The following is a 24,399-nucleotide window of genomic DNA, read 5'->3' as shown; positions in this document are numbered from 1 at the left end:
GGGTCACCCACTGTGGAGTCACTCCCTGTGGAGTCACTCCCTGTGGGGTCACTCACTGTGGGGTCACTCACTGTGGAGTTGCCTGCTTCGGCTGCAAGGCGCGCAGCGTAGCGAGCGATGAGGCGATGCTCCTCATCCAGCCTGCTGGGGCTCTCCAACACACTGCCCCGGAGGGAGGGAGGAAGGAGAGAGGGAGGGAGGGTGGGTGAGGGAAGGAGATAGGGAGAGGGAGAGACAAAGGGAGGAAAGGAGAGAGAGAGGGAGGCAGGGAGATGAAGAGAGAGATAAAGGAGATAGGGAGAGAAGCAGGTTGGGAGTTTAGAAATAAGGAGGAAGAAAGGGAAAAAGAAAAATAGAAAGAAAATTGAAACATTTCAAACACCCTTTAATGCCGTTGAAAGACGTATATACAGTAAGTGGAGTTACAGCAGCCTTCTTGTAAACCCTAGTTGAATAACAATGACACAGAAAAACACATTCTGCACATTCTGGCTGTCGTTCTGTCTGGACTTCCTGTCAGAGCCAGCATCAACGTGACCGTGTCTGTCTGTGGTGCTCAGTTACAGAGCACCATCTACTGATGATGTCAGCGTAAATGGCTGTCTGCGGTTGGCTGACCTCACACAAAATAACAAATAAAAACTCCCAAGGGCCCTCATGCGGCAGGCTGTATCAAACCCTCATTTGAACTGTTTAGCATTAACTGCAAAGGTCAAATCCGTCTGTGACTTTGGTTGTCCCACTGTCGGGTGCAGCATATGGATAAACAGCTGACTGATGAATATTCCCCCCTGAATGAAGCATCGCCTCCGGATTTTGCGTACTCACACATCCCTCGTGTATCAAAGAAAGGTGGTGGTGTTGCTATGATATATAAAGCTAGCTTCAACCTCAGCCTAAAATCTGTAAATACCTTTAAATCATTTGAAATTATTTGCATGAAACCACCAACTATTTTAAAAAGGAATAATGCTACTACTCCTGGCCCCCCTCCCTCATTTTGTATAGTTACTCTATACCGGCCCCCCGGCCCGTATTCCCTCTTCCTGGAGGAATTTGCAGATTTTAGTGCTGATCTTGTGACATATACTGATAACGTCTTGATTATGGGTGATTTTAACATTCATGTGGATGACCCAAAAGATCCTTTAAGTAAGGCCTTTACTGCTCTAATGTATTCCACAGGTCTCACTCAGGTGGTTTCCAAACCTACCCATCTTCACTCGCATACATTAGATTTAGTTCTCACGCGGGGAATCAAGATTAGTGACGTCATTGTCCACCCCCACAATCCTATATTATCAGACCATTGTCTGGTCACCTTCAAAATGGACCTCTGCCAGAGCCTTGGAGGCACTAAGAATATTTCTACTAGCCGCTGCATAACCCCAAACACAGCTCTGGAACTGGCTAATATTCTACCCGCTGCACTAGAAGTCCTTGACGTCCCAAATAAATCATTAAATACTAAAACGAGGGATCTGAATTTGGTTCTTCAGCTATCCCTAGACTCTGTTGCCCCTCTCAAACCAAGGAAAAGAAAGGACAAGAAACTGGCTCCATGGTATTCAGAGGAAACCCGCACTCTTAAGAGGTTCACTAGAAAACTAGAACATAAGTGGCGTACCACTAAATTGGAGGTTTTCCGCCTGGCCTGGAAGGACAGCCTAATGGAGTACAAGCAAGTCCTCATTAGGTCCAGATCAGATTATTTCTCTAGGTTGATTAGTAAGAACAAACACAACACTAAGTTCCTATTTGACACTGTTGCAAATCTCACTAAGAAAAGTACACTCTGTGTTAGTTCAGATTTCTCTCCCAATGATTTCTTAGATTTCTTTGACCAAAAAATTTATGCAATAAGGGACAAACTACAGACTAGTCCTGGAGGAGTGGCCATCAACACTGAACTTTCCCCTATACCAAGCATGCTGCATGTTGAGGCTCTCACTCACTTTAACCCTATTTCTATGGAAGCGTTCATCGAGCTGATAGACTCCTCGAAACCCACTAGCTGCCTTCTCGATCCTCTCCCTGCCAAACTCTGTAGGGAACTTCTCCCTATTATTGGACCACCCATGCTTAGTATTATTAATGAATCTATTGTAATTGGCCAAGTCCCCAACGATTTCAAACAAGCTATTATTAAGCCCCTTCTTAAAAAAAACAAACCTGGATCCAGGTTGTCTTAGCAACTACAGGCCAATTTCAAATTTGCCATTTATCTCCAAAATTTTAGAGAAGGCTGTGGCACAACAGCTCACTGAGCACCTCTCCTCAAATCAGCTTTATGAACCTCTCCAGTCTGGATTTCGTCTCCACCACAGCACTGAAACTGCATTAGCCAAGGTAGTCAATGATCTACTGTTAGCCTCTGACGCGGGTTCTTTCTCTGTCCTGGTTCTTCTAGACCTAAGTGCAGCTTTTGACACGGTGGATCATGAGATTCTCTTGGAACGTATGGAGAACTATGTTGGGATTTCTGGTACATCACTTCAGTGGTTTAGATCGTATCTATCCGATAGATCACAATATGTCCACTATGATGGCTGCTCATCCAGGAGCTCCACTGTAAAATACGGAGTACCACAGGGTTCAGTTCTAGGCCCTCTGTTATTTTCTCTCTATATGCTGCCTTTAGGAAACCTAATTAGAAGCTCTGGGGTAAATTTTCACTGTTATGCAGATGATACTCAGCTATATATGTCTATAAAGTCTGGAGAATTTCCACATGCTATGGAAAAATGTGTTTCTAGGTTGAGAGCTTGGATGACTGCAAATTTCCTTCTTCTAAATTCGGATAAAACCGAGGTTCAAATTATCGGTCCTAAAAAATATCGAAATAATTTTTCCAATCTGACCTTAGACCTAGACGGCGTCAAAGTCTCTCAAAGCCAGCTAGTAAAAAATTTAGGAGTCACAATGGACCCAGACCTTTCGTTTGAGTACCATATTAAGCAAATTACTAGAACTGCATTTTTCCATCTACGTAATATTGCCAAAATACGAAAATTTCTCTCAAAGGATGATGCCGAAAAACTAATACATACATTTGTTACGTCCCGATTGGACTATTGCAATGTGTTGTTCTCTGGCCTCCCAATTACCCATCTAAAAAATTTACAGCGGGTGCAACATGCTGCTGCTAGACTATTGACCAGAACAAGAAAGTTTGATCACATAACATCTACTCTTGTCTCTCTACACTGGCTCCCTATCCAAGCCAGAGCTGACTTCAAAGTTCTACTACTAACCTACAAATCTCTGCATGGATTGGCACCACTGTACCTCTCCGGTCTCCTTGCACCCTATTGCCCCGCAAGGACACTTAGATCTCAAGATGCCGGCTATCTGGTGGTTCCCAAAATTAAGAAAAAAACAGCTGGAGGTAGGGCGTTCTCATATAGAGCGCCTCTTCTCTGGAATAAACTACCCGTCTCAATTAGGGAGTCTGATACTGTTTCGACGTTTAAAATTAGGTTAAAAACGTTATTGTTTAGTCAATTCTACGACTGTTAAAGGTAAGTATGTTACTAGTTGGAGGCAACGGGGGACGGGTTGTTTCCATCCTTATTCTTTAAGTATAACTTATTTTAGAGTTCTCTTCCCCTGGAACAGATTTCATGTTCCAAATGAGGGGGGCTGTCGCTGTCTTGGTGTGTGGGGTTGCATCAAATTCCCCTTTTTTGCTCTGTTAAATTGCTGCACCAGTCCACACTTGACCGGTGGGGATCTCATTCTATTATGACTGTAACTGTTAGCTGCTCCTGGCATTCTCTAATCCCTGCTCTCCTCTCTCGGCCCCCCCCCCCCCACACACATCCCTTGTGGTGTGGGGGGTTTGAGTTGTCAGCACCTGCCTGGTCGTCGGTCAGCCAACGCTGGACCTGGTCGCAAGTCTCCCGGTCCTGTCCTACATCTATAAAGTTGAATAATGGATTTTGGTGTTTTAAAAACCCATCGACACTGTATGACTATGTTTAGCCTGTGTTCTGCTCCTCTCTCTCACCAACCGTCTCTGGAGGAGGGGATCCCTCTCTGAATTGCTCCTCCCAAGGTTTCTTCCATTTTTTTTTCTCCTGTTGAGAGTTTTTTGGGAGTTTTTCCTTGTCTTCCTTGAGGGTTTAGGTTGGTTGAGGGGCAGTTCTATGGGCATATGTGAAGCCCTCTGTGACATGCTTGCGTGTAAAAAGGGCTATACAAATAAATTTGATTTGATTTGAAATTTTGACTGGACATATGTTGTTCCCCCTCAGAGAGTGTTCTGCAGGGTGAGTGAAGGAGAGCCCAGATGATGCACTGCCCTCTACTCTCTCAGTACAGCACTCTCTCTCTGACAAAGAGAGGAGTTAATAAGCCAGTTAATATGGCCGCAAACCCCGTGCATAAATCAGCCCTGAGCAGGTACCATTCGTCCGGATACCACAGCGGGAGTCTCCAGCCTACTCAGGCCTGGGACTAAAGTTATTCATCATCCGACATCAGAGCCCCCCTCCACTGCCAGGCTAAGAAGGATGAGCCCTATAGATCCCATCTCTCCAGAGGGACGTTCATCTCTAGACCACTACGTGTCTTCGCATTGTCAGAGGCTTTCCCGGCTCCAATCAATCTCCAGTGGGGCCAGTTTCCCAGCACCCTCCTTGGCCGGGTCAAAACCAGGGTGTGTTTCCATCACAGCGCTCCCCTCTGATTGGCCCAGACAGCCTGATTAACGAGTGCCAGCCGCAATACACAAACACAGAGAGATAGTGTGTTCATCAGTCCGACTGCAACCCTTAGGATGTTACAAGGCGATCAATGGGACATTCAACACAGTATTTTAGGGAGGAATAGGGGAGCAGAGGGTAAGTTATTGTCCTCTACTCAGTAATGACAGGGCTATTGAATCCCCTCCGTACAAACAACTAGTTCCACACCTAGAAGTCGCCCTACAGATTTCATATCCAGTGACGTTTGGTCGATACTCTGTTAACTCCAAATTAAAAACGATCAAGCTCGGCAGCAAAGGATTTTTTTTCTCTTTTGGCGCTGTACTTCTGCCTGACTAACAGCTCATAAATAGCGAGGTGACACCTTGTCCTTGGGGCGAAGCTGAGCGATGGTTGCAGACAGCGAGGGGACATGTCAGCGTACACTATACACAAGACGGAGGACTCGGGACAACCACCTCTGGATTTAGCCAATCAGATGTGTCGTGCAGTGAGTAACGGACAGACGTTTTGTGTTGGGTTGAGTTTGCATCACATGTTCTGGAAGAGGATGCTTCAGGAAAATGAAAAGTCCTGATGTTTCTACGAATAGAGGAGAAGAGAGGAGAAGAGAGGAGCCAGGAGAGGAGAGGAGCCTGGAGAAGAGAGGAGAAGAGAGGAGCCTGGAGAAGAGAGGAGAAGAGAGGAACCAGGAGAAGAAAGGAGAAGAGAGGAGCCTGGAGAAGAGAGGCGAAAAGAGGAGAAGAGAGGAGCCTGGAGAAGAGAGGAGATGAGATGAGAGGATCCTGGAGAAGAGAGGCGAAAAGAGGAGAAGAGAGGAGCCTGGAGAAGAGAGGAGATGAGATGAGAGGATCCTGGAGAAGAGAGGCGAAAAGAGGAGAAGAGAGGAGCCTGGAGAAGAGAGGAGAAGAGAGGAGCCTGGAGAGGAGAGGAGAAGAGAGGAGCCTGGAGAGGAGAGGAGAAGAGAGGAGCCTGGAGAAGAGAGGAGCCTGGAGAAGAGAGGAGCCTGGAGATTTCTATTATTCATCATTTTCAACTCCCAGGCCGGTCACAGCCACACAGAGGCAGAACAGAAAAAGAGTTATTACACAGATCCATATTTACAAACCTAATGTGACAGGAAGTCAGCTCACATGGGCGCTATGATAGAAAGTGACTTCTTGCTCTGCATTAACCCCAGAGTAACTTGCCTGATTGCCTTAGTTCTTTCTACCAACTTCCACTCCAACACTGTGCACCGTATCAAACCGACATGGCGTGAGCAGTTCACGTTTGATTTCTGGCCTAAACATGGATGGGAACATGGATTTGTTGTCGCTGCCGTTCCCCAGGGTTGGAGCAGAGTCATCAGCAGAGCATGACATGACAGCGCCAGAACAGCGATGAGTCACAGAGTCTAATGTCAACAGAAAGGTTATCAGGGTTCTTAGACTGGGCGGTCAAGAAGGGGAGAGTGTCTCCTAGCAAGACGCACTGCTGTGTAACGGCCTCCTTCTGACCCTCCCCCTGGTCTGAAGACACAACACTGGTCACTGTTTACTTCCCCCCTAGGGCTGGGGGATGGGGGTGGGCGGGCATTGTGTTGACATGTTGTTGGCATCTGGTTTGGCCCAACAAGATCCTTACTACTACACCCACACAACAAGGAGGAGCACAGGGTGTTTGCCTGCAAGGTGCCATATTGAGAGTTGTGTTGATATTATGTCGGTGGTCAACATGGACACGATCTTTCCTATGACATGCGACCGCTCTGCTCGATCCTGTCACCACACAGTGACAACAGCCACAGGAGTTTTTGGTTGCAAAGCTCTACTAGGAATCGTCTTCATTTAGCCTGGCTCCCATCCTGCGCTGCTTCCATCGGGCACATGTACAGGACTGGGGCATCGCATGCCTACCTCTCTGCTGCCCTGGGATACCATCTCAACTCTATATGACATACAGCCACACACACACACAGGACACACAACACTTTATAACACAGCCACACACACACACACACAGGACACACAACACTTTATAACACAGCCACACACACACACACACACACACACACACACACACACAGGACACACAACACGATATAACACAGCCACACACACACACACACACACAGGACACACAACACTATATAACACAGCCACACACACACACAGGACACACAACACTTTATAACACAGCCACACACACACACACACACACACACACACACACACACACAGGACACACAACACTTTATAACACAGCCACACACACACACACACACACAGGACACACAACACTATATAACACAGCCACACACACACACAGGACACACAACACGATATAACACAGCCACACACACACACACACACACACACACACACACACACACACAGGACACACAACTATTTATAACACCACCACACACACACATTACACACACCACTTTATAACACAGCCACACATACACACATTACACACACCGCTTTATACCACACCTCTAGGCACACACCGGACAATCCTCTCTTTCTCTGCAAAGATTACCGATAACACAAGTGATCCACTGGAGAGCAGCGCCAGCTCACTGACATGGTCAATATTGAGCTGACACAGTGACACCGTCAACTAGATGTTATTCAGTGAACGGATGGGTGATTTAGCGTGGAAGATTGCATAAATGATTTTGAAACAATCCAGAACTATAATGTCCCTATGATCTGCTTCATTACCACAGAGAGGAGTAATTGAACATGGCCTTTAACTGACTGGGGGGAGTTCTTAGTGATCTGTTTATATGGCTCAACGTAAAAATCACTGTCCATTAGTCAAAAGAGCCCTCAACGTTAGACAACACAATGTATTTTTCCTTCCCTGGCACACTCACTGGGGCGTGCTCTAATGCAAAAACGTGTCGCAGATCATAATGGAGTAGAGATCGGAATATAATTGCTTTGGTCGTTTAATTTGATGTAATTTGTAAGCTTGTTGAATTTCAATACATAAAGTAGATGACTACACTGCAGTGGTGTGCTACTTAAAAAACAGTAACTGTTAGTGCTCTGTAACTGGTTAGCATTAAAGCTATGACAGTAGAGTTTAATAACTGTTTAATGTAAGTACCATTCTGTAGAGACTCAGTTGGTGATGGACAGCTATACTTAAGGGCACTTACCTTTTGTTAGGAGTAGGTGCCCCAGAGGACATGAGCATAGTGTCGTTCATGTTGTTGGCCACTGGCTTCGGCTGACTAAAAACACAAGATTAGAGGTCTTTAATACTAAACTGCATAACCATGTATTGACCTGTCATACCCCTACTCAGCCCTACACAGTCCTACATAGGCCTACACGGTCCTAAAGAGCGCTACACAACCATGTCACAGTCCTACACAGCCCTACACAGTCCTACATGGTCCTACACAACCCTGTCACAGTACTACACAGCCCTACACAATCCTGTCACAGTCCTACACAGCCCTACACAATCCTGTCACAGTCCTACACAGCTCTACACAATCCTGTCACAGTCCTACACAGCCCTGTCACAGTCCTACACAGCCCTACACAGCCCTACACAATCCTGTCACAGTCCTACACAGCCCTGTCACAGTCCTACACAGCCCTACACAGCCCTACACAATCCTGTCACAGTCCTACACAGCCCTGTCACAGTCCTACACAGCCCTGTCACAGTCCTATGCAGCAATGTACAGTCATGCCACCAAGGAACAGGGACATTATATTTTCATGAATCAGAAACCCTGACGGCTGAGCCGAGGGGAGTCCTCCTAATGTGGTCACACAACACGTCTGCACGCTCCGTGGGAGACTGCAATGCCGCCAGGGAGGCAGGCAAAAGTCCATTTGTGGCGTTGGCATTTTTTAATGCTATTAGCTCAAATCTGATTAAAATGAGCAAGAGGAACAAAAAGCAGACCAGAAATGTAATTAAAGATGAAGAGGCAGAGGAACTACTAAAGGTGACTTTGCAGATGGTTTAGGAAAGTAAACAGAGATCTTGGCTTCATTTGGCTTCAGCATCAAAGCTTCCACTGCTGCTGGCTCTGCCTCTGTTCTGCCTCTGTCAGTGTCCCTGTCTCTGCCTCTGTCTGCTCTGTCTCTGGCTCTGCCTCTGTTCTGCATCTGTCAGTGTCTCTGTCTCTGCCTCTGTCTGGTCTGCCTCTGCCTCTGTCTGCTCTGCCTCTGGCTCTGGCTCTCTTCTGCCTCTGTCAGTGTCTTTGCCTCTGGCTCTGCCTCTGTCTGCTCTGCCTCTGGCTCTGCCTCTGTTATGCATCTGTCAGTGTCCCTGCCTCTGCCTCTTTCTGTTCTGCCACTGGCTCTGCCTCTGTTCTGCATCTGTCAGTGTGCTTGCCTATGTCTGTTCTGCCTCTGGCTCTGGCTCTGCCTCTGTTCTGCATCTGTCTCTGTCTCTGGCTCTGGCTCTGCCTCTGCTCTGCTTCTGGCAGTGTCCCTGCCTCTGTCTGTTCTGTCTCTGTCTCTGTCTCTGTTCTGCATCTGTCAGTGTCCCAGCCTCTTTCTGTTCTGTCTTTGGCTCTGCCTCTGGCTGTGCATCTGTCAGTGTCCCTGCCTCTGTCTGCTCTGCTTCTGGCAGTGTCCCTGCCTCTGTCTGTTCTGTCTCTGTCTCTGCCTCTGTCTCTGTTCTGCATCTGTCAGTGTCCCAGCCTCTTTCTGTTCTGTCTTTGGCTCTGCCTCTGGCTGTGCATCTCAGTGTCCCTGCCTCTGTCTGCTCTGCTTCTGGCAGTGTCCCTGCTTCTGTCTGTTATGTCTCTTTCAGTGTCTTTGTCTCTGACACTGTTCAGCCTCCATTCTACCTCTGTCTCAATCTATGTGTCTACCTGTCTTTCTGTAATTCTGTTTCTGCTACCTATATTCTGCCTCTGTCTGTATCTCTGTCTCTGTTTATTTGTCTATTTCAGTCTTGTCTCGGCCTCTGCCTCCGTGAGTTTGTAACTCTGCCTCTTGTTCTGTCTGTGACTCCTCATCTGTCTGTGTCCCAGCCTCTGCTTTTATCCCTGCCTCTGTCTGTCTGGCTCTCTGTCTATCCCTGCCTCTGTCTGTCTGCCTCTCTTTCTATCCCTGCCTCTGTCTGTCTGCCTCTCTGTCTATCCCTGCCTCTGTCTGACTGTGTCTGGGAAGAAGCACAGATCTCATTAGTTGTGTGTCGGGCTGTGCACAGCTCAGGTTGTCCAACTTCAAAGCAGAATGTATTAGAACTGACAAACAGACTCCGACTAGACATCATCTAACAGTCCCACAGTCTCTCTCTCTCTCTTTCTCTCTCTCTCTCTCTCTCTCTTTGGTGGAATAAACCAGGGTTTGTTTCTCATGTTTTTCATTACCATTCCAACATTATTAGTATTTCCCAACTAATAAAGAAGAAACATTGAGATCAGCATATTATCTCTCCAGTCTACACACACCTGAAAATGCACAACTGGATCTCTCATGAAGACAGTATTACATGATCAAAACAGAAACAAATCTACAAATCAATCCGACAGTCTGTTTCATACTGTCACATAGACAAACCAATACAAAAACATCAACACCTATCCAACATCCTATTTCCTGCATGCTCTGCATCACCTCAGCTGTCCTGGAGCCAGAGGAGAAGGCCCAGGCAGAGAGAGAGGGATAGGGGGCAGATCTCACTCACCTCCTGCAGGGTGGAAAGCACCAGAGTGGACAGCCAGATACATCCACGCACTGCTCCGGCCAGATGCCTTCTGCGTTCTGGTCCGCCTCAGAGCATCTCAATGTACTACACTGCTGCCGTCTCCTAGGGAACGCTCCAGTCACATGACTGGATGACGACAGAGACTCTCTCTCTCTCTCTCTCTCTCCCTTTTTCCGCCTGCTCCACACACCCCTATTCCCCTCTTCCCTAATAATAAAACATCAATGTGTTTTATTATTTCCCTCAAGTGTCCCATGAGACAGAAGCACGCAGCCACCTCAGAATCCCATTTCCATAATTTCACTCCAGCACACTTATCCACAGTGGGTTATGTAACATACTGTACATTTCACTCACTATCCTCTTCCAAAACAATCACCAAGGCCGTTTATAACTCATACCAAAAATAGCCCTCATCTCTGGCACGTTAAGCACAGTCAAAAGCAGAAGGGTTGAGGGTGTTATGTAAAGACACAACTGTTTATTTTCCTGTTTTGTCGGCAGCGTGCCCAGACCCCATCCTCTTCTCTCTGGGTCTCCACACGTGTCATGTCTCATAACCAGGCCCAAATGGAATACGCAGGCGCAGAATTCCGACGAAAACCCTCAGATTTTCAAGTAGAACGCATTGGTCTGAGGCAAAATGTAAATAAACTTTCAACTCATATTACGTCTCTATTATTAAAACGTTAGCTAAAAATGCTAAGAATTGAAAAGGAAACACTTATCGACCAAAATTACAGCAAGAGACAGGGCCAGGGAGTTTTCAGCTGATCTTTATGAGGATGGATCAATACTTTTTTGCAAAGTCTGTCAACAGTCAATCGACCATATTCGCCATCAAACTGTTGTGGAACATCTTCGGTCGCTCCGACATAAGAACAGAAAGGCTAGCGGAATTCCGCAGATTTCTGCAGATTTTCAGTCTGAATAACCGCAGAAAATGTGAAAAAAATCTGCGTATTACGTTTGGGCCTGATGTTAACTAACACTGTCTGATGCCTGGTGGGCCTCAGCACAAGTTGATAAATGTCACAACTTTGGGGAAGAAATAGAGCTGCACTCAGACGTCGCGGGAACTACCACTAATCTTGCTGACTTGTCTCTGTCTGTCATCTCCCTGTCTCTCTGCCATCTTCCTGTCTGTCTGCCATCTTCCTGTCTGTCTGTCTGTCTGCCTTTCTGCATCTCTGTCTGTCTGCTACATCTCCCTGTCTGTTTGTCTGTCTGTCAGTAAGACTGACATATTCCCGTCTTTCTGTCTGTCTGTCTGCCTGCCTGCCTGTCTGCCTGACATCTTCCTGTCTTTCTGTCTGCATCTCTCTTTGTCTGTTATATCTCCCCGTATTCCTGACATCTTCCTGTCTGTTTGTCTGTCAGTCTGTCTGCCTGTCTGCATCTCTCTCTGTCTGTTATATCTCCCTGCCTGCCTGACATCTTCCTGTCTGTCTGTCTGTCTGTCTGTCTGTCTGTCTGCATCTCTCTCTGTCTGACATCTCCCTGTCTCTCTGCGCTCCCCGTATTGCCGCTCTACACATAATGCTACCTGGGAGGTCCAACAGGAAAGAAAAAGACACAACATTTAGGCGCTCAAAGATCAAAGCCGGCTACGTGCTGAGCCCTGTAGGAACCACGTGCAGAGCCTCCTAATGTCCCCTGCTGTTCGTTCAGGAGAACTGGGTGAGGGGGGGGGGTCTGATGAAATCCCATCCACTACCCAGCCTCTCCTCATTCTATTTCCGACAGCACTATTTGCATGACTGCATTTGATCACTGGGTGCCCAGACATAAATACAATAAAAAACATAAAGCCATGAAGCCTCCTGACTTCCTTGTGATGGTCGCCCCCGTTCTCTCTCCTTGCCCAGAAACCTGACGGATCGTGGATCATCCAGAAAAACATAATACAGCACACTTTTGTTTTACGGTACGCATTTCTTTTATGCCACAAATGAAATCTGACGGGACCTGGAGAAGGTGCCAAGGTGTAATACAGATTAACAGTTTATAAAGTTTGGGGGTGATGCATGCTGTGAATGTAAAGGTTCTACTATAATACCCAGGCTCAGTATAGAGATCTTGAGTCATTCCTCTATAGGGTTTGTTGTCTGTCACTCACAGTAAGGACAGCAACCCGAATCCGTTGCAAAAACAGAGAGACAGACCATGCCTCAGAGAACCACAACTGAGATAGAGGATGAGATACTAGGACTCTTGGCTGTCTCCTCGGCTTAGGAGTGTGATTAACCTTGATGCTTTCCCCTGATTCTGCCAAGCCCACTCAGCCAGCTCCAGGAGCGGATAACAGCCGTCAGACAGACCTGCGACACCCCGCTGAAGGACATCCGTCCTGGGTCACGATTCTGCCAGTGCTGGGCGGGGCGGCAGGGCGCGGAGGACTCAAACACTGACAAACTGACTCTGATTGGGAACTGTCTGTGCAATACTGATGCTAGTTTGATATTCAGGCAGTGTTTGCCAATGTACGGGAAATTATGTCTGATGAGGAATTTCCTTATCGACTGTCGCAAGGTTCTTGTGGATCAAATTAAGTGTTTAATCTCAGATTAACAACAAATTAAACTGTAGTTTACTCTATGTCGTTGGCATTGCTTTGAGGATTTTAATTTAAATTCTGCCATCCTAGCAAACCTGAGGAAAACAAAATCATCATCATCATTATCCTCCCTGCTGTGATGAAATGAGTTATATTACAAAAGATAGAAAACCAGAATCAGAACGCTGATTATTTCTACAAGAGTCATTTGCTGCATTTATGTTCATCTGATTAAGCATTCAACACAAACATCTGAGCTTCAGAGGCAAAACACGAAATAACTACGGTTCAAGTAAAGAGCAGATGACAGGAAGTGGTATTATAGTAAATCTTGCATCACAGACTAAGACATCACAACAGAGACACATTGAAAAAACAAGGGGCTAACATTAGACTCCAAGACAGCCAGCCATAACAAAGTGTGAGGGTTCGGGTGGCATACTGGGTCCGTGGGTACCTCGCCTGGGAGGTAGGCCCAAGGACACCCAAACGACCCAATTAAGCAACCAGGTGTAATGAATAAACCTTGATTGTGTTTTCTTTAAAAAGGCCCCGATTAGGCGAACAGGAGAGAGAGGTGAAGGAGGACCGCGGAGCACGCAAGGAAGCGGAATACTTGTGCTACCGGAGGCTGAAATCCCATGGAACTAGAATCATAATAATAATAATAAAACTAACAATAACAATAGGTTTCCTCCTTACGGAGGAATCCTAAATATAGCTGCAAGCAGCAATGGCGGATTCCTCCAAAACATTGCGAACCATTGAAAAATGTATATTCTTCACAAATTGTCACTGTATAGAAAAATCCATGCTGCAGACTTACCAATGGGATACCAAATATGACCAAATCCAAATGTCAGGAACAGGGCGGAGAACATGCAGATCGGCTGTAGTTTCTTTTGTTTAGAGAAAGGATTTTGCTTTGACGTAAATTGGATTTTTTTCTTTGCTTTCTTAATGCCGAGTGCAGCGGGGTGCCTACTGTGGTCTGTCGTCACTGATCGGGAGAAAAACAATACAACCAATATCGAACCCGCATGTACCGTCTCTGAGTCTCCTTTATGCTGTCCTGCACCTGGGGAACGTATTTGGTGACTGATCTAGTACCACCAGCTAGCGAATCGTCACAAAAGCTTCTGGCTACACGCTATCCAGCCATGGTCTAAATGCCATAGAGAGCGTGAAACTAGAACTTTACCCATCTGGGCCCTCGAGATGTCTGAAAGTAAAACACCATGAGCTCACAAGGTGTCCTGGGCTGAAAGCTATCTGCCCGAGCGCCACTCACAAGGTGTCCTGGGCTGAAAGCTGTCTGACCGTGCGCCATGAACCCCAGCCTAAACAAGAGCCCAGAGTTTCAAGAGAACTCACTTGAAATTCTGGCCTGTGCACATGAAGCCGAGCTTGTCACAGCCAATCAACGTCCAGCGCAGACACGGTTTACAGCTTATTGAAGATACTGGAGGGGGGCTGACATAAGATTCATATGGAAACAATGCCAGATTTAGAATATGTTGTTTAAATCATTATTAATCTATGCATATAATGCAATTTTATGCTACATATACTGCACTGACTAATCTAGTCTCCTAGACCTTCGACAAGCTGAAAAAACATAGCTGCGGACAGTGTGTTTGCAGTAACCTACATTTTCCATTCATCTCAATGCAAAATTCACAGCTTCACTTCAGCATGGAATAAAATGTTTCTCCCATAAGGCTTCATCACTGCTTCGCAGAAACAGTTTAGAGTAGCATTTACTAAACGGGGAAACGGGAAACCTCACACAGTTCACCCATACCTCATCAAATGATAGTGTGTGGTTTCGGAAGAGGAGTTTATGGGGGATGCGGTCCGAGCAGTTTGCTGAAGACTAGAGGGTTTTAATCTCCAATGCACGTGTGTGTGCGTGTACTGGTTGTTTGCTTATTGATGTGAATTTTGCAATAGCTTTTTTTTTATCTGTGTTTATAGACATACACCTAGTTAAAAAGCTCCCATGTTTAAATAAATTAACTTTTTTTATCCAATGAGCTTCCGGTCTAGGTGTTAGCTGACTAGTTTCTCCTCTAGTGGATGTATTTGATGAGCGCTGCTGTTGGTTGGCCTACTGTATGGCTTGTATGAGAATGTTGGTCTATCTGATCTAACTCAGTATCACTTACAACAACACATTTACAGAAGCACATAGATGGACATGCATGTTGTCTGACCACAGCTAGGCAAGGGGGATTTCCTGTGTAGTTGTTTCTCAGCCAACTGGACGTTTAATGTCAGTGGACACATCTGAGATGTTGCTCAGATGCTTCTCTTTATTAATTTATACAAACTGAAATACTATAGTTTCAGTTGGAAATCTACAAATGAATGTAAAATTTATAAAAATAAATAATATAAATGATTAATGCAAATACATTCTATGCATTTATTTCTTTATTTTTGCCATGTGGAATGAGGTGTGTGAGGTGATGTGTGTGGTGTGTGGTAGGCACATGGTGTGTGAGGTGAGGTGTGTGGTTGGTACATGGTGTGTGAGGTGAGGTGTGTGTGGTATGTACATGGTGAGTGAGATGTGAGGTGTGTGTGGTACGTACATGGTGTGTGAGGTGAGGTGTGTGTGGTACGTACATGGTGAGTGAGATGTGAGGTGTGTGTGGTACGTACATGGTGTGTGAGATGTGAGGTGTGTGTGGTACGTACATGGTGTGTGAGGTGAGGTGTGTGTGGTACGTACATGGTGTGTGAGGTGAGGTGTGTGTGGTACGTACATGGTGTGTGAGGTGAGGTGTGTGTGGTACGTACATGGTGTGTGAGGTGAAGTGTGTGTGGTTGGTACATGGTGTGTGAGGTGAGGTGTGTGAGGTACGTACATGGTGTGTGAGGTGTGAGGTGTGTGTGGTACGTACATGGTGTGTGAGGTGAAGTGTGTGTGGTTGGTACATGGTGTGTGAGGTGAGGTGTGTGTGGTACGTACATGGTGTGTGAGATGTGAGGTGTGTGTGGTACGTACATGGTGTGTGAGATGTGAGGTGTGTGTGGTACGTACATGGTGTGTGAGGTGTGAAGTGTGTGGTACGTACATGGTGTGTGAGGTGTGTGGTACGTACATGGTGTGTGAGGTGTGTGGTACGTACATGGTGTGGGGCTGGTCCTGGGGTCTCTCCGCCTGCTCAGGGAACACGGGGTGGGGGGGCTCGCCAATGGGGACACACCCCAGAGACTTGCTGATGGCGTGGCTCAGCTTCTTAGCTGGAGACTTCTACAAGAGACACCCAGACAAAATGGCCACCGTCACCTCACACCGTTCCTATCCAGTGTTTTGGTCAAGAGATTATGGAACTAATTCACCAACTGTCATTATCCAGAGGTAATTCCTTTTTTGAGTTTGGCCTTAAAATGCATGAATCTCAATTTATATAGCATAGTATGATACATACATCGTTTGGAAAATACGACTCGAGAAAGTCGTAAATTCCAAGAAGACTTCACACTGGTGGTCAACTAGCATGCCGGTACATAGACACAATCTCTCTCTCTCTCTCTCTCTCTCTCTCTCTCTCTCTCTCTCTCTCTCTCTCTCTCTCTCTCTCTCTCTCTCTCTCTCTCTCTCTCTCTCTCTCTCTCTCTCTCTCTCTCTCTCTCTCTCTCTCTCTCTCTCTCTCTCTCTCTCTCCCTCTCCCTCTCCCCCTCCCCCTCCCCCTCCCCCTCCCCCTCCCCCTCCCCCTCCCCCTCCCCCTCCCCCTCCCCCTCTCCCTCTCCCCCTCCCTCCCTCCCTCCCTCTCCCTCTCTCTCTCACACACACAGTGTGTAGCGGTATCGGTGTGAGTGCTGTATGTGGAGCGTGCTGCTAAACATACCCAGGAAGAGTGCTCCTTCATCTGGTGCTGGTTGCTATGGGGACCGTTGGCATGGCCACGCCAGAAGCAGCTCTGGCAGAGTTGGTAACCATGGCACTGTTGGCAGCGGTACCGGAAACCCATCATGCTCTCACTCCGGCAGTAGGAACATTCCACTGGATGGAAGACTTGATGAAAGAAAAGAAAAAAAGCAACAGGAAAATAGAATTGAACAAACAAAAAAAAGGAATAAAAAAATATGTTGTTATTATATTAGTAAAGCTATCATGAGCATGCCCTGAAGAGAAGTCTTGTGGTATCGTCTTACCATTTTCAACATTAGCCAGTCGGTGCATGAGAGGTAGCCACACTAGGCACTGTGGAGGGGGGTCGGCCATTAACACATCCAAAAACGTGTTCAGTAGGATCTTCTTCTAGAGACAAACACACACACATGGGCTTAGTGAGACAAAATACAGACGTCATCCGCCGGAAGCTTTGTTGAAACGATCTGGAAACAAAGAAACTATGCCCTGACACAGTCAAGCCATGTCTGTAAGCCTCTGTGAAGACCTTCCTCTCTCCTTCACTGTAAACAAATTCCAATCTGAACCGAAATTGTACATCTGTTCATTGACTGAATTAGATAAATTAAATTCATGATGAAATTCCAAAATGAATTTTGGAAGTGTCTCAATTTCATATTGTGACGTACTTCACGTGAAACAGGATAGATAGATAGACAGTACATAATGCTGGTAGGAATTTGGTAACTTATATCTTATATCTATGCCGCTAAAAGTTGAAGAGTGGTTGATGGGTGGATGTCATGATATTATTGGTTGAAATTAGTTAGTACAAGCTTACTTAAGCACCTATCATATTTAGTTTTACAGGAAGTAAAAAAACTGAGAAAAAATACAGACTTTTTCTTTTTTTTCAGTGTCTTTCGTTAAATAGGTTTACATAATGACCGGGATGTAATCTAAAAGGGTTAAAAATACATGAATTTCAGCTCGACTTTCAGTCAACGTATGCACACACACACACACCCAGGGGTTGTGTCACCTGCTGGGGGAAGCATGTGCGTACGGAGTGCTCGGTGTAGCCGAACGACGGCCCCTCGAACACGGCCGTGGGAAGCTTCAGCACCTCCCGCAGGAACTGGTCAAACTTTGCGAACACCATCACCCCACTGGAGTCCGAGATCTGGGAGAACACGTCTGAGATACAAAGGCAGACAGTTGCAATCCACCTGTGGACCAGTTCACAGCAGGTCAAGGGGTCCCTGGTTTGAATCTCCCTCCCACTCGCTTTGGATAAAATCTTCCGCTAAATTAACAGGAGACTAGTGGTGATGGTTTATAATCTCACACTGTTTAAAAGAGTAGATAAACTAGAGTTAACAACAGATGGAAAATATTAACTACATTTATGTCAATATTTTGCAGGGACGAACCTTGTGACAAACAGCTCAACACAGGTGACTGTAGTTTCAGGTGAATGTAAGTTTATTTATTGACATAAATGCCTCAACAGCACCCTGTTGTGGATAGTTTAAGCAACTGCAAAGAGACCACTAAATAATGTATTCAAGATAATGCTTCAGCCAAGACCTGGAATCTAAGATCCTAAAGGTCCACCAGGTACTACTGAACAGGAGTGCTTGTAGTACACATAATACACATCTGAAACGCCCCCAAAAGAAAGTATACTTACAGCGTAGCTTGTCTACTATTTTCCCTCCACACATGGTAGCCAACATGGACTTCATAGAGAACACAGTCAGTTTCCCGTGACCTTCACTGTAAAATAAGTGAAACACAGTTCATATGAAGGATTTCTCTTGATTATGGTATGGATATGAATGATAGTATAGATTCTCTGACTAACTGTTGCGTGACCAGGTTAAGGTGAATAACAACTTTCACGACTTAAACGTTTTGGTCCTCCCACCCTCTCCTATTTAAACAAGTATAAAGAGAACTGACACATCAAAAAGAAGACAACAAACAATCTGAATCTATTCAGTCACTCTGCTTTGTCCTCCCTATCTCCATCCTGTCTGTGCTGGTGATAAATAAATGTATACTGATTAAGTGACACATTTTCTCCTGATCTATTTTGACAAATTCCTTAAATGAAATGATCATAGATGTACTAAACACCATTAGAATGGTTAGGTTAGACTTAAGTTCACTCTGTTGAGTGGAAATGTGTCACGCTATATAAACACTTAGCCTGGAACCAGACCAGTCTGCCAGCTCATGTTTTATTTTCTCAGGCAGATGGGTCTGGCTAACCTCCCATTCAAACAGGTTTCTGTCCGACATTGTAGGTGCCAGGCCAATCACGATGACTGTACAGAATAGCAAAGTTGAGGCATTTTCATAAACAACCAAGATGACTTTTCATTGCTCTGACTGGTTTTTATCTATGTCATTATATCCAAAAGTGTCCTGAGGCCTTTTGATTGGCACCCGATGATAACATCCATTGGAAGTCAAAAATGAAATGAGAGGTTCCAGACTAATGCACATTTTTGTTCTGGCGATGCCAAGAAGGTTAAAACAAGTGTTTCATGGTAAACAGGTACTGGTACCATACCGAGGATTTTTTTGCAGCGGGACCATACTGGCATTTTAGGAAAGAAAACTGTACTTTAATGCATCGAAACTGACTGTAGTCCAGTATCAATAAAGACTGGTCTGTGTCTTTAAGACAAGAGGGTCTGTGTGTGACGTCAAGCCCGTGCTGTGTGTGTGAGCCAAGGGGCCAAAGCAGATGAGAGGCATCGATTAGCAATGGCCACAAAAAAGGTTCCAACTGAAAACAAAAATGACTCTGTCAAGTTACCCCTTTTTAAAAAGAAATCATGAATATAGTTTCAGCATTGTGCAACGTGATACTTGATATCGGCATCAAAGCCAACATTTCCGTGACAGGACTGGTGGAATGTACCTGTCATAGGTAGCCACCATGAAGTTCAGCAGCAGGCCTATGGACTGCTCCACGTTGATTTGGTGTGTGGTGGGCAGGCGCTTGTTCAGCTGGTAGTAGATGGATGACAGGATGGTCTCCAAGCGGGAGACGTTGATCTCTGCGGTGTGGTCCAGTGTGTTCAGCCCATTGTCTCGGAAGGCTTCGATCATGTTCCACACGTCCACAAGGTGAACTGATGGGAAATGATAGTTGGTCAACTCACCAACAAATAAACAACCACCCAACCAATAACAAACCAACCAACCACAAATCAACCAACCAATCAATGAACCAATCAACCGATCAGTCAGTCAAACCATGGAGTAACCATTTAATCAATCATTCAATCAATTGCACAAATAATCCATCAACTAACAGTACCCGATGGTAAATTGAAAGAGATTTCCTGTCAGGGGGAATAAAAAATTCAGCTGTACTCACGGTTGCACCTCTTCTGCACAAATCGGAGTTTACAAGCAGTCCTATAGGTTGACAGTCTGATCACGTCAAAGTTTTGTGCCCCTGATCAAAATCAAAAGACTAGATTAGTCCCCTGTAAGGATATAGAAAACGCTTAGTCGTAAATGAAGAATACCCTCAAAGATGAATCCACATTATGTAGTAAAACAACAAGAGTACTTGTGAGATCATATACTGTAACTGTGTAGTGTATGTTTGGATTTTGTGTAAAATAAAGAAAATGTATACGGAAGGGAGATGTAGTTTTCATTGTCACTGCCCAAATCTAGAGCTACAGAGATGTGTGGACAGAGAGGAGTCAGGGTAGAGAGAGGCAGAGAGGAGTCAGGGTACAGAGGCAGAGAGGAGTCAGGGTAGAGAGAGGCAGAGAGGAGTCAGGGTAGAGAGAGGCAGAGAGGAGTCAGGGTAGAGAGAGGCAGAGAGGAGTCAGGGTAGAGAGAGGCAGCGTGGACCTCTGGATAGAGAGAGAGGCATTGCTGAGGCAGAGAGGATTCAGGGTGGAGAGAGGCATTGCTGAGGCAATGAGAAGTCAGGGTGGAGAGAGGCAGAGAGGAGTCAGGGTACAGAGGAAGAGAGGAGTCAGGGTAGAGAGAGGCAGAGAGGAGTCAGGGTAGAGAGAGGCAGAGAGGAGTCAGGGTAGAGAGAGGCTGCGTGGACCTCTGGGTAGAGAGAGAGGCATTTCTGAGGCAGAGAGGATTCAGGGTGGAGAGAGGCATTGCTGAGGCAAAGAGAAGTCAGGGTGGAGAGAGGCATTGCTGAGGCAGAGAGGAGTCAGGGTAGAGAGCCATGGCTGAGGCAGAGAGCAGTCTGGGTAGTTCATCTCAGTCAGCTCCACTCACGCATCTCCATGAAGAGCTGTCTCTTCTCCACCATGGCCTTGCCTCGTTTGCTGCCCTCCTCGATCATCCTGAAGCAGAGGAAATCATCAGCGTGACTTCCTGTCTGACTTACTGTGTCATAACGACCACATTACTGGAAGAACGCTAACACTACTGGAAGGACAGCATCGTCACAGGAAGTGCTGACTAAATGTGAAGATACATGCATAGAATCAATCATCAAATATTCATGTATTGATTATGCACTTGTCTGGAAGCTTGTCACACAATAGGTGAGAGTATAGGAAAATGAACAGAAAAAGACTAGTCTTGCAATCAGTTCACGTTACATATGTCTCCTTGACTTAAAATCAATTCCAACGGATATTAAATATAAATCGTTCCTCGACCGACCATCAAAATACTGTTCAAATGATGCATGTCTGATCCTTGCTTTTCTTCTGTACTTTCTATACGCACTTTTTGTATGTCGCTTTGGATAAAAGCATGTGCTTGATTAATAAAATGACAAATGTAAAAATTATTCTTAGATGTTATACGTCTATAGAAGGCGATAATTACCTGCCGCTGGATGAACTTCAAATCTAGTGAACCATGCGAGGTAGCCTTGCCCTGTACAGAGAACACACATTCAGACAGTTTCTCCCTAATGCCCTACGTCTCCATAACAATTTAAAGATAAGCTGTAGTCCTTTGCGCCTTAATAAAGTCAGTTTTTTGAATAAGTAATTAACACTCACTCTTTAAGGGTTTTATCCATCCTAGTTAAAATGTGTCTTTTTATTGCCTTCATTTAGGAGAGAAAGTGCGTTCTGAAGGGTAACACTTCCTGTGCTCTGTGAGCAGGATAATTCCACATGACTTCCGGCCCTGAAAGGGTCCAGTTCGCTCACCGCACCAGGAAGCTCAGTAATGATAGCCACAGAGCGTATTAGAGCCATCTAATGAGTGGTCAAACCTGTGTGGCACAGATAGGCCAAGCAGTCTTGTAGCCTCTGCCTGCCTGCCTGACTGTCTGCTTGATTGTCTATCTGTTTATCTTCTTTTGTGCCTGCCTGTCTCTCTGCCTGTCTGTCTCTCTGCCTGTCTGTCTCTCTGCCTGTCTGTCTCTCTGCCTGTCTGTCTTTATGCCTGTCTGGTTGCCTGCCTGCCTGCCTGCCTGCCTGCCTGTCTGTCTGTCTGTCAGTCTGTCACTTTGGCTATGGGATAAAGAAGAGTGGAATGAAGGATATGCATCAGCTGACTAACGGAGCGTGTGCAGTGTAGCCGAGGTTGTTACCCTGAGGAACTCTAATGACATGACCCCCCCCCCCCTTTCATAGATGTAGCGAGATTGCAGTGTCTTCTTTATTCATGGAGCGCCTGCTTGGAAAACGCTCTATTCAGGACTGATAAGCAGACTGGCTACATTGTTCAATTGTAATTATAACGTTCATGTTATTGAGTAAATAACAGCTCATATGCAAAATGTAAGTCCCATATGAGGAAACACAAAACAACATTTACAATGCCCAGAACTGGGAAACTAAATATTTTGAAATATTTGTATCATATGATGACAACATAGTTGTGAACAGAGTAACTAAACATACACAAGCTAGTTCAACATTAATTCATATTTTGTATATTGAAGTGATCCCAATTAATGTCGTATGCATACACTAAGATACTCCCCTCACACCAATAACCAATAGGATTTTGCAGAATAAAACAGTTATATGTCATGAAGCCAAGGCACAGCTGGGATGATGTCAACGTGATCATCATCCAACACATAGTTTCCGCCAGCTATAGGTCATCCTCTTGATTTAATATCGAAATTCTTATCAACTGAAAATATCAATTGCATCCATCAAAAACAGGAAGAACGCCACACTTTATCGAGTGCGATTTAGCCTACACTGCCTCCTTTAGCGCGTGGGTATTCCTAGGGTACTCCTATGACATCATGATAATCATAGTATCAAATCATGAATTTCTAAATCAAAGCTATGAGATGCCGTGCGTAACCGTGGTTTGTAATTTTACTAGGCCCACAATGTTGCAAGGTGCATATTAACCGCACCTTCTCGAGGTAATGACAACATCATTTGACGCGAGTCTCAACATAAGGACTCGGCTACTGCGGTAGACAAGGATGGTTACACATCGTCCACTTAACCATGTCACTGACCCATGGTCGGTTTACAATTGTTTCTTCACCACAATACTTTTCACTCTCACTCTTTAACCGTACACCAAACGCGGCCATATTGCTGGTTTAACTCCCTATTTACATTATTTCCGCAAGATGAATGATGTGTCGTGATGCCAATACATTTTGATATGAAATATCCTACCGTTTGTTAAAACCTTTGAAATCGCAATTTTGAAGTGTTTTTGGTGGCCGCTTTAAGGTTTGTTGTATTTAAACGTGCGGATTTATAGCAATTAGGCTTACCACAAGAAAATCACGCAGGTTGCGTTACAGCTTCATCATTGGCATCAGATGAAGAAGATAAGGGGTCCAGGGTGAATAAGGAGGGTATTTCCTCCGTGACTCATCACTGCATTCTCACCTTTGATAAATTCGCGCGCTGTCCGCTGTCGTTATGGCCGTCCTAGCAATGAAATACGATTTATATGATCCATCATCACATATCTTACGAACTGCGGTGGCGGCTCATAAAAATTCACCAGTGCGCCGCTCTCCTCAGCATCATCGACGTCCCAACAGCAGAGGACAGCAAAGCGCAGGCAAGCACGACGGCCGCCTGCGTGCGCGTACACACAGGCCTTTGAAACTACATCCCCCCCGAAGCAAAGCCGACACTTCACTACGAAGACTAACAACGGTCAATTATATGTAGGCTACTGTCAAAATCATACAAGCTTACATCATTGCTATGCTTCTAAATCTATACAAGGTAGTCAACAAGTAACCTAATAAGTGGGCTGGGACGCTAGGACTGATGACGTAGGCTACGTTTGTGCGCGCTTGTACCTCTACGCTGGTTCGAACAGGCGCCTCGGTGTAAGTGCACAAGGGGCGCTTGCGATGAAGTCATCCTGCAAGGTTTTCATCCTTACACGCTTGTTATTTTTGCATTTCAACTAGACCTTGGCCTAGACCTTCAGTAGTAAACAAAGAATACTCTGCAAACAACACACTGACCAGAAACAAAGATCAGTGTTTGCTCATTGTTATTTTAATTATAATATAACTTTTGATAAAATACATTTTGTTTACAAGTGCTGATTACTATATTACATTCACCTGCATTTTAAATGGAGATATACTTTCTAAAGACGGAAATGACAGACAAGCAGAAATG

The 24,399-nt window shown here is 45.4% G+C and overlaps 1 protein-coding gene across 13 annotated transcripts in view; it reads right to left on the bottom strand.

The window, feature by feature from the left end:
* The window catches only part of dtnbb (dystrobrevin, beta b), a 31,327-nt gene extending 7,531 nt beyond the window's left edge, over window positions 1–23,796 (bottom strand). For 5 of the 13 annotated variants that reach the window (XM_062469188.1, XM_062469192.1, XM_062469185.1 and 2 more), the window contains exons 1-12: window positions 23,644–23,788; window positions 21,647–21,697; window positions 21,086–21,153; window positions 20,208–20,288; window positions 19,746–19,959; window positions 18,504–18,589; window positions 17,853–18,007; window positions 17,113–17,218; window positions 16,806–16,972; window positions 16,083–16,207; window positions 7,864–7,938; window positions 57–162 (exon numbers count right to left, since the gene is read on the bottom strand). In XM_062469188.1, coding sequence (XP_062325172.1) covers window positions 57–162; window positions 7,864–7,938; window positions 16,083–16,207; window positions 16,806–16,972; window positions 17,113–17,218; window positions 17,853–18,007; window positions 18,504–18,589; window positions 19,746–19,959; window positions 20,208–20,288; window positions 21,086–21,152 — 1,182 coding nt within the window. In that variant the 5' untranslated portion in view covers window position 21,153; window positions 21,647–21,697; window positions 23,644–23,788. Of the gene's footprint in view, window positions 1–56; window positions 163–7,863; window positions 7,939–16,082; window positions 16,208–16,805; window positions 16,973–17,112; window positions 17,219–17,852; window positions 18,008–18,503; window positions 18,590–19,745; window positions 19,960–20,207; window positions 20,289–21,085; window positions 21,154–21,646; window positions 21,698–23,525 lie in introns of all 13 variants that reach the window. The other 8 variants (XM_062469194.1, XM_062469195.1, XM_062469191.1 and 5 more) reach the window with 5 other exon arrangements.
* Between the last annotated feature and the right edge of the window lie 603 nt (window positions 23,797–24,399).

The sequence above is a fragment of the Osmerus eperlanus genome, chromosome 9 (genome assembly GCF_963692335.1).
Source record: "Osmerus eperlanus chromosome 9, fOsmEpe2.1, whole genome shotgun sequence".
NCBI lineage: Eukaryota > Metazoa > Chordata > Actinopteri > Osmeriformes > Osmeridae > Osmerus > Osmerus eperlanus.
This window is presented reverse-complemented; position numbering and strand designations above follow the sequence as displayed.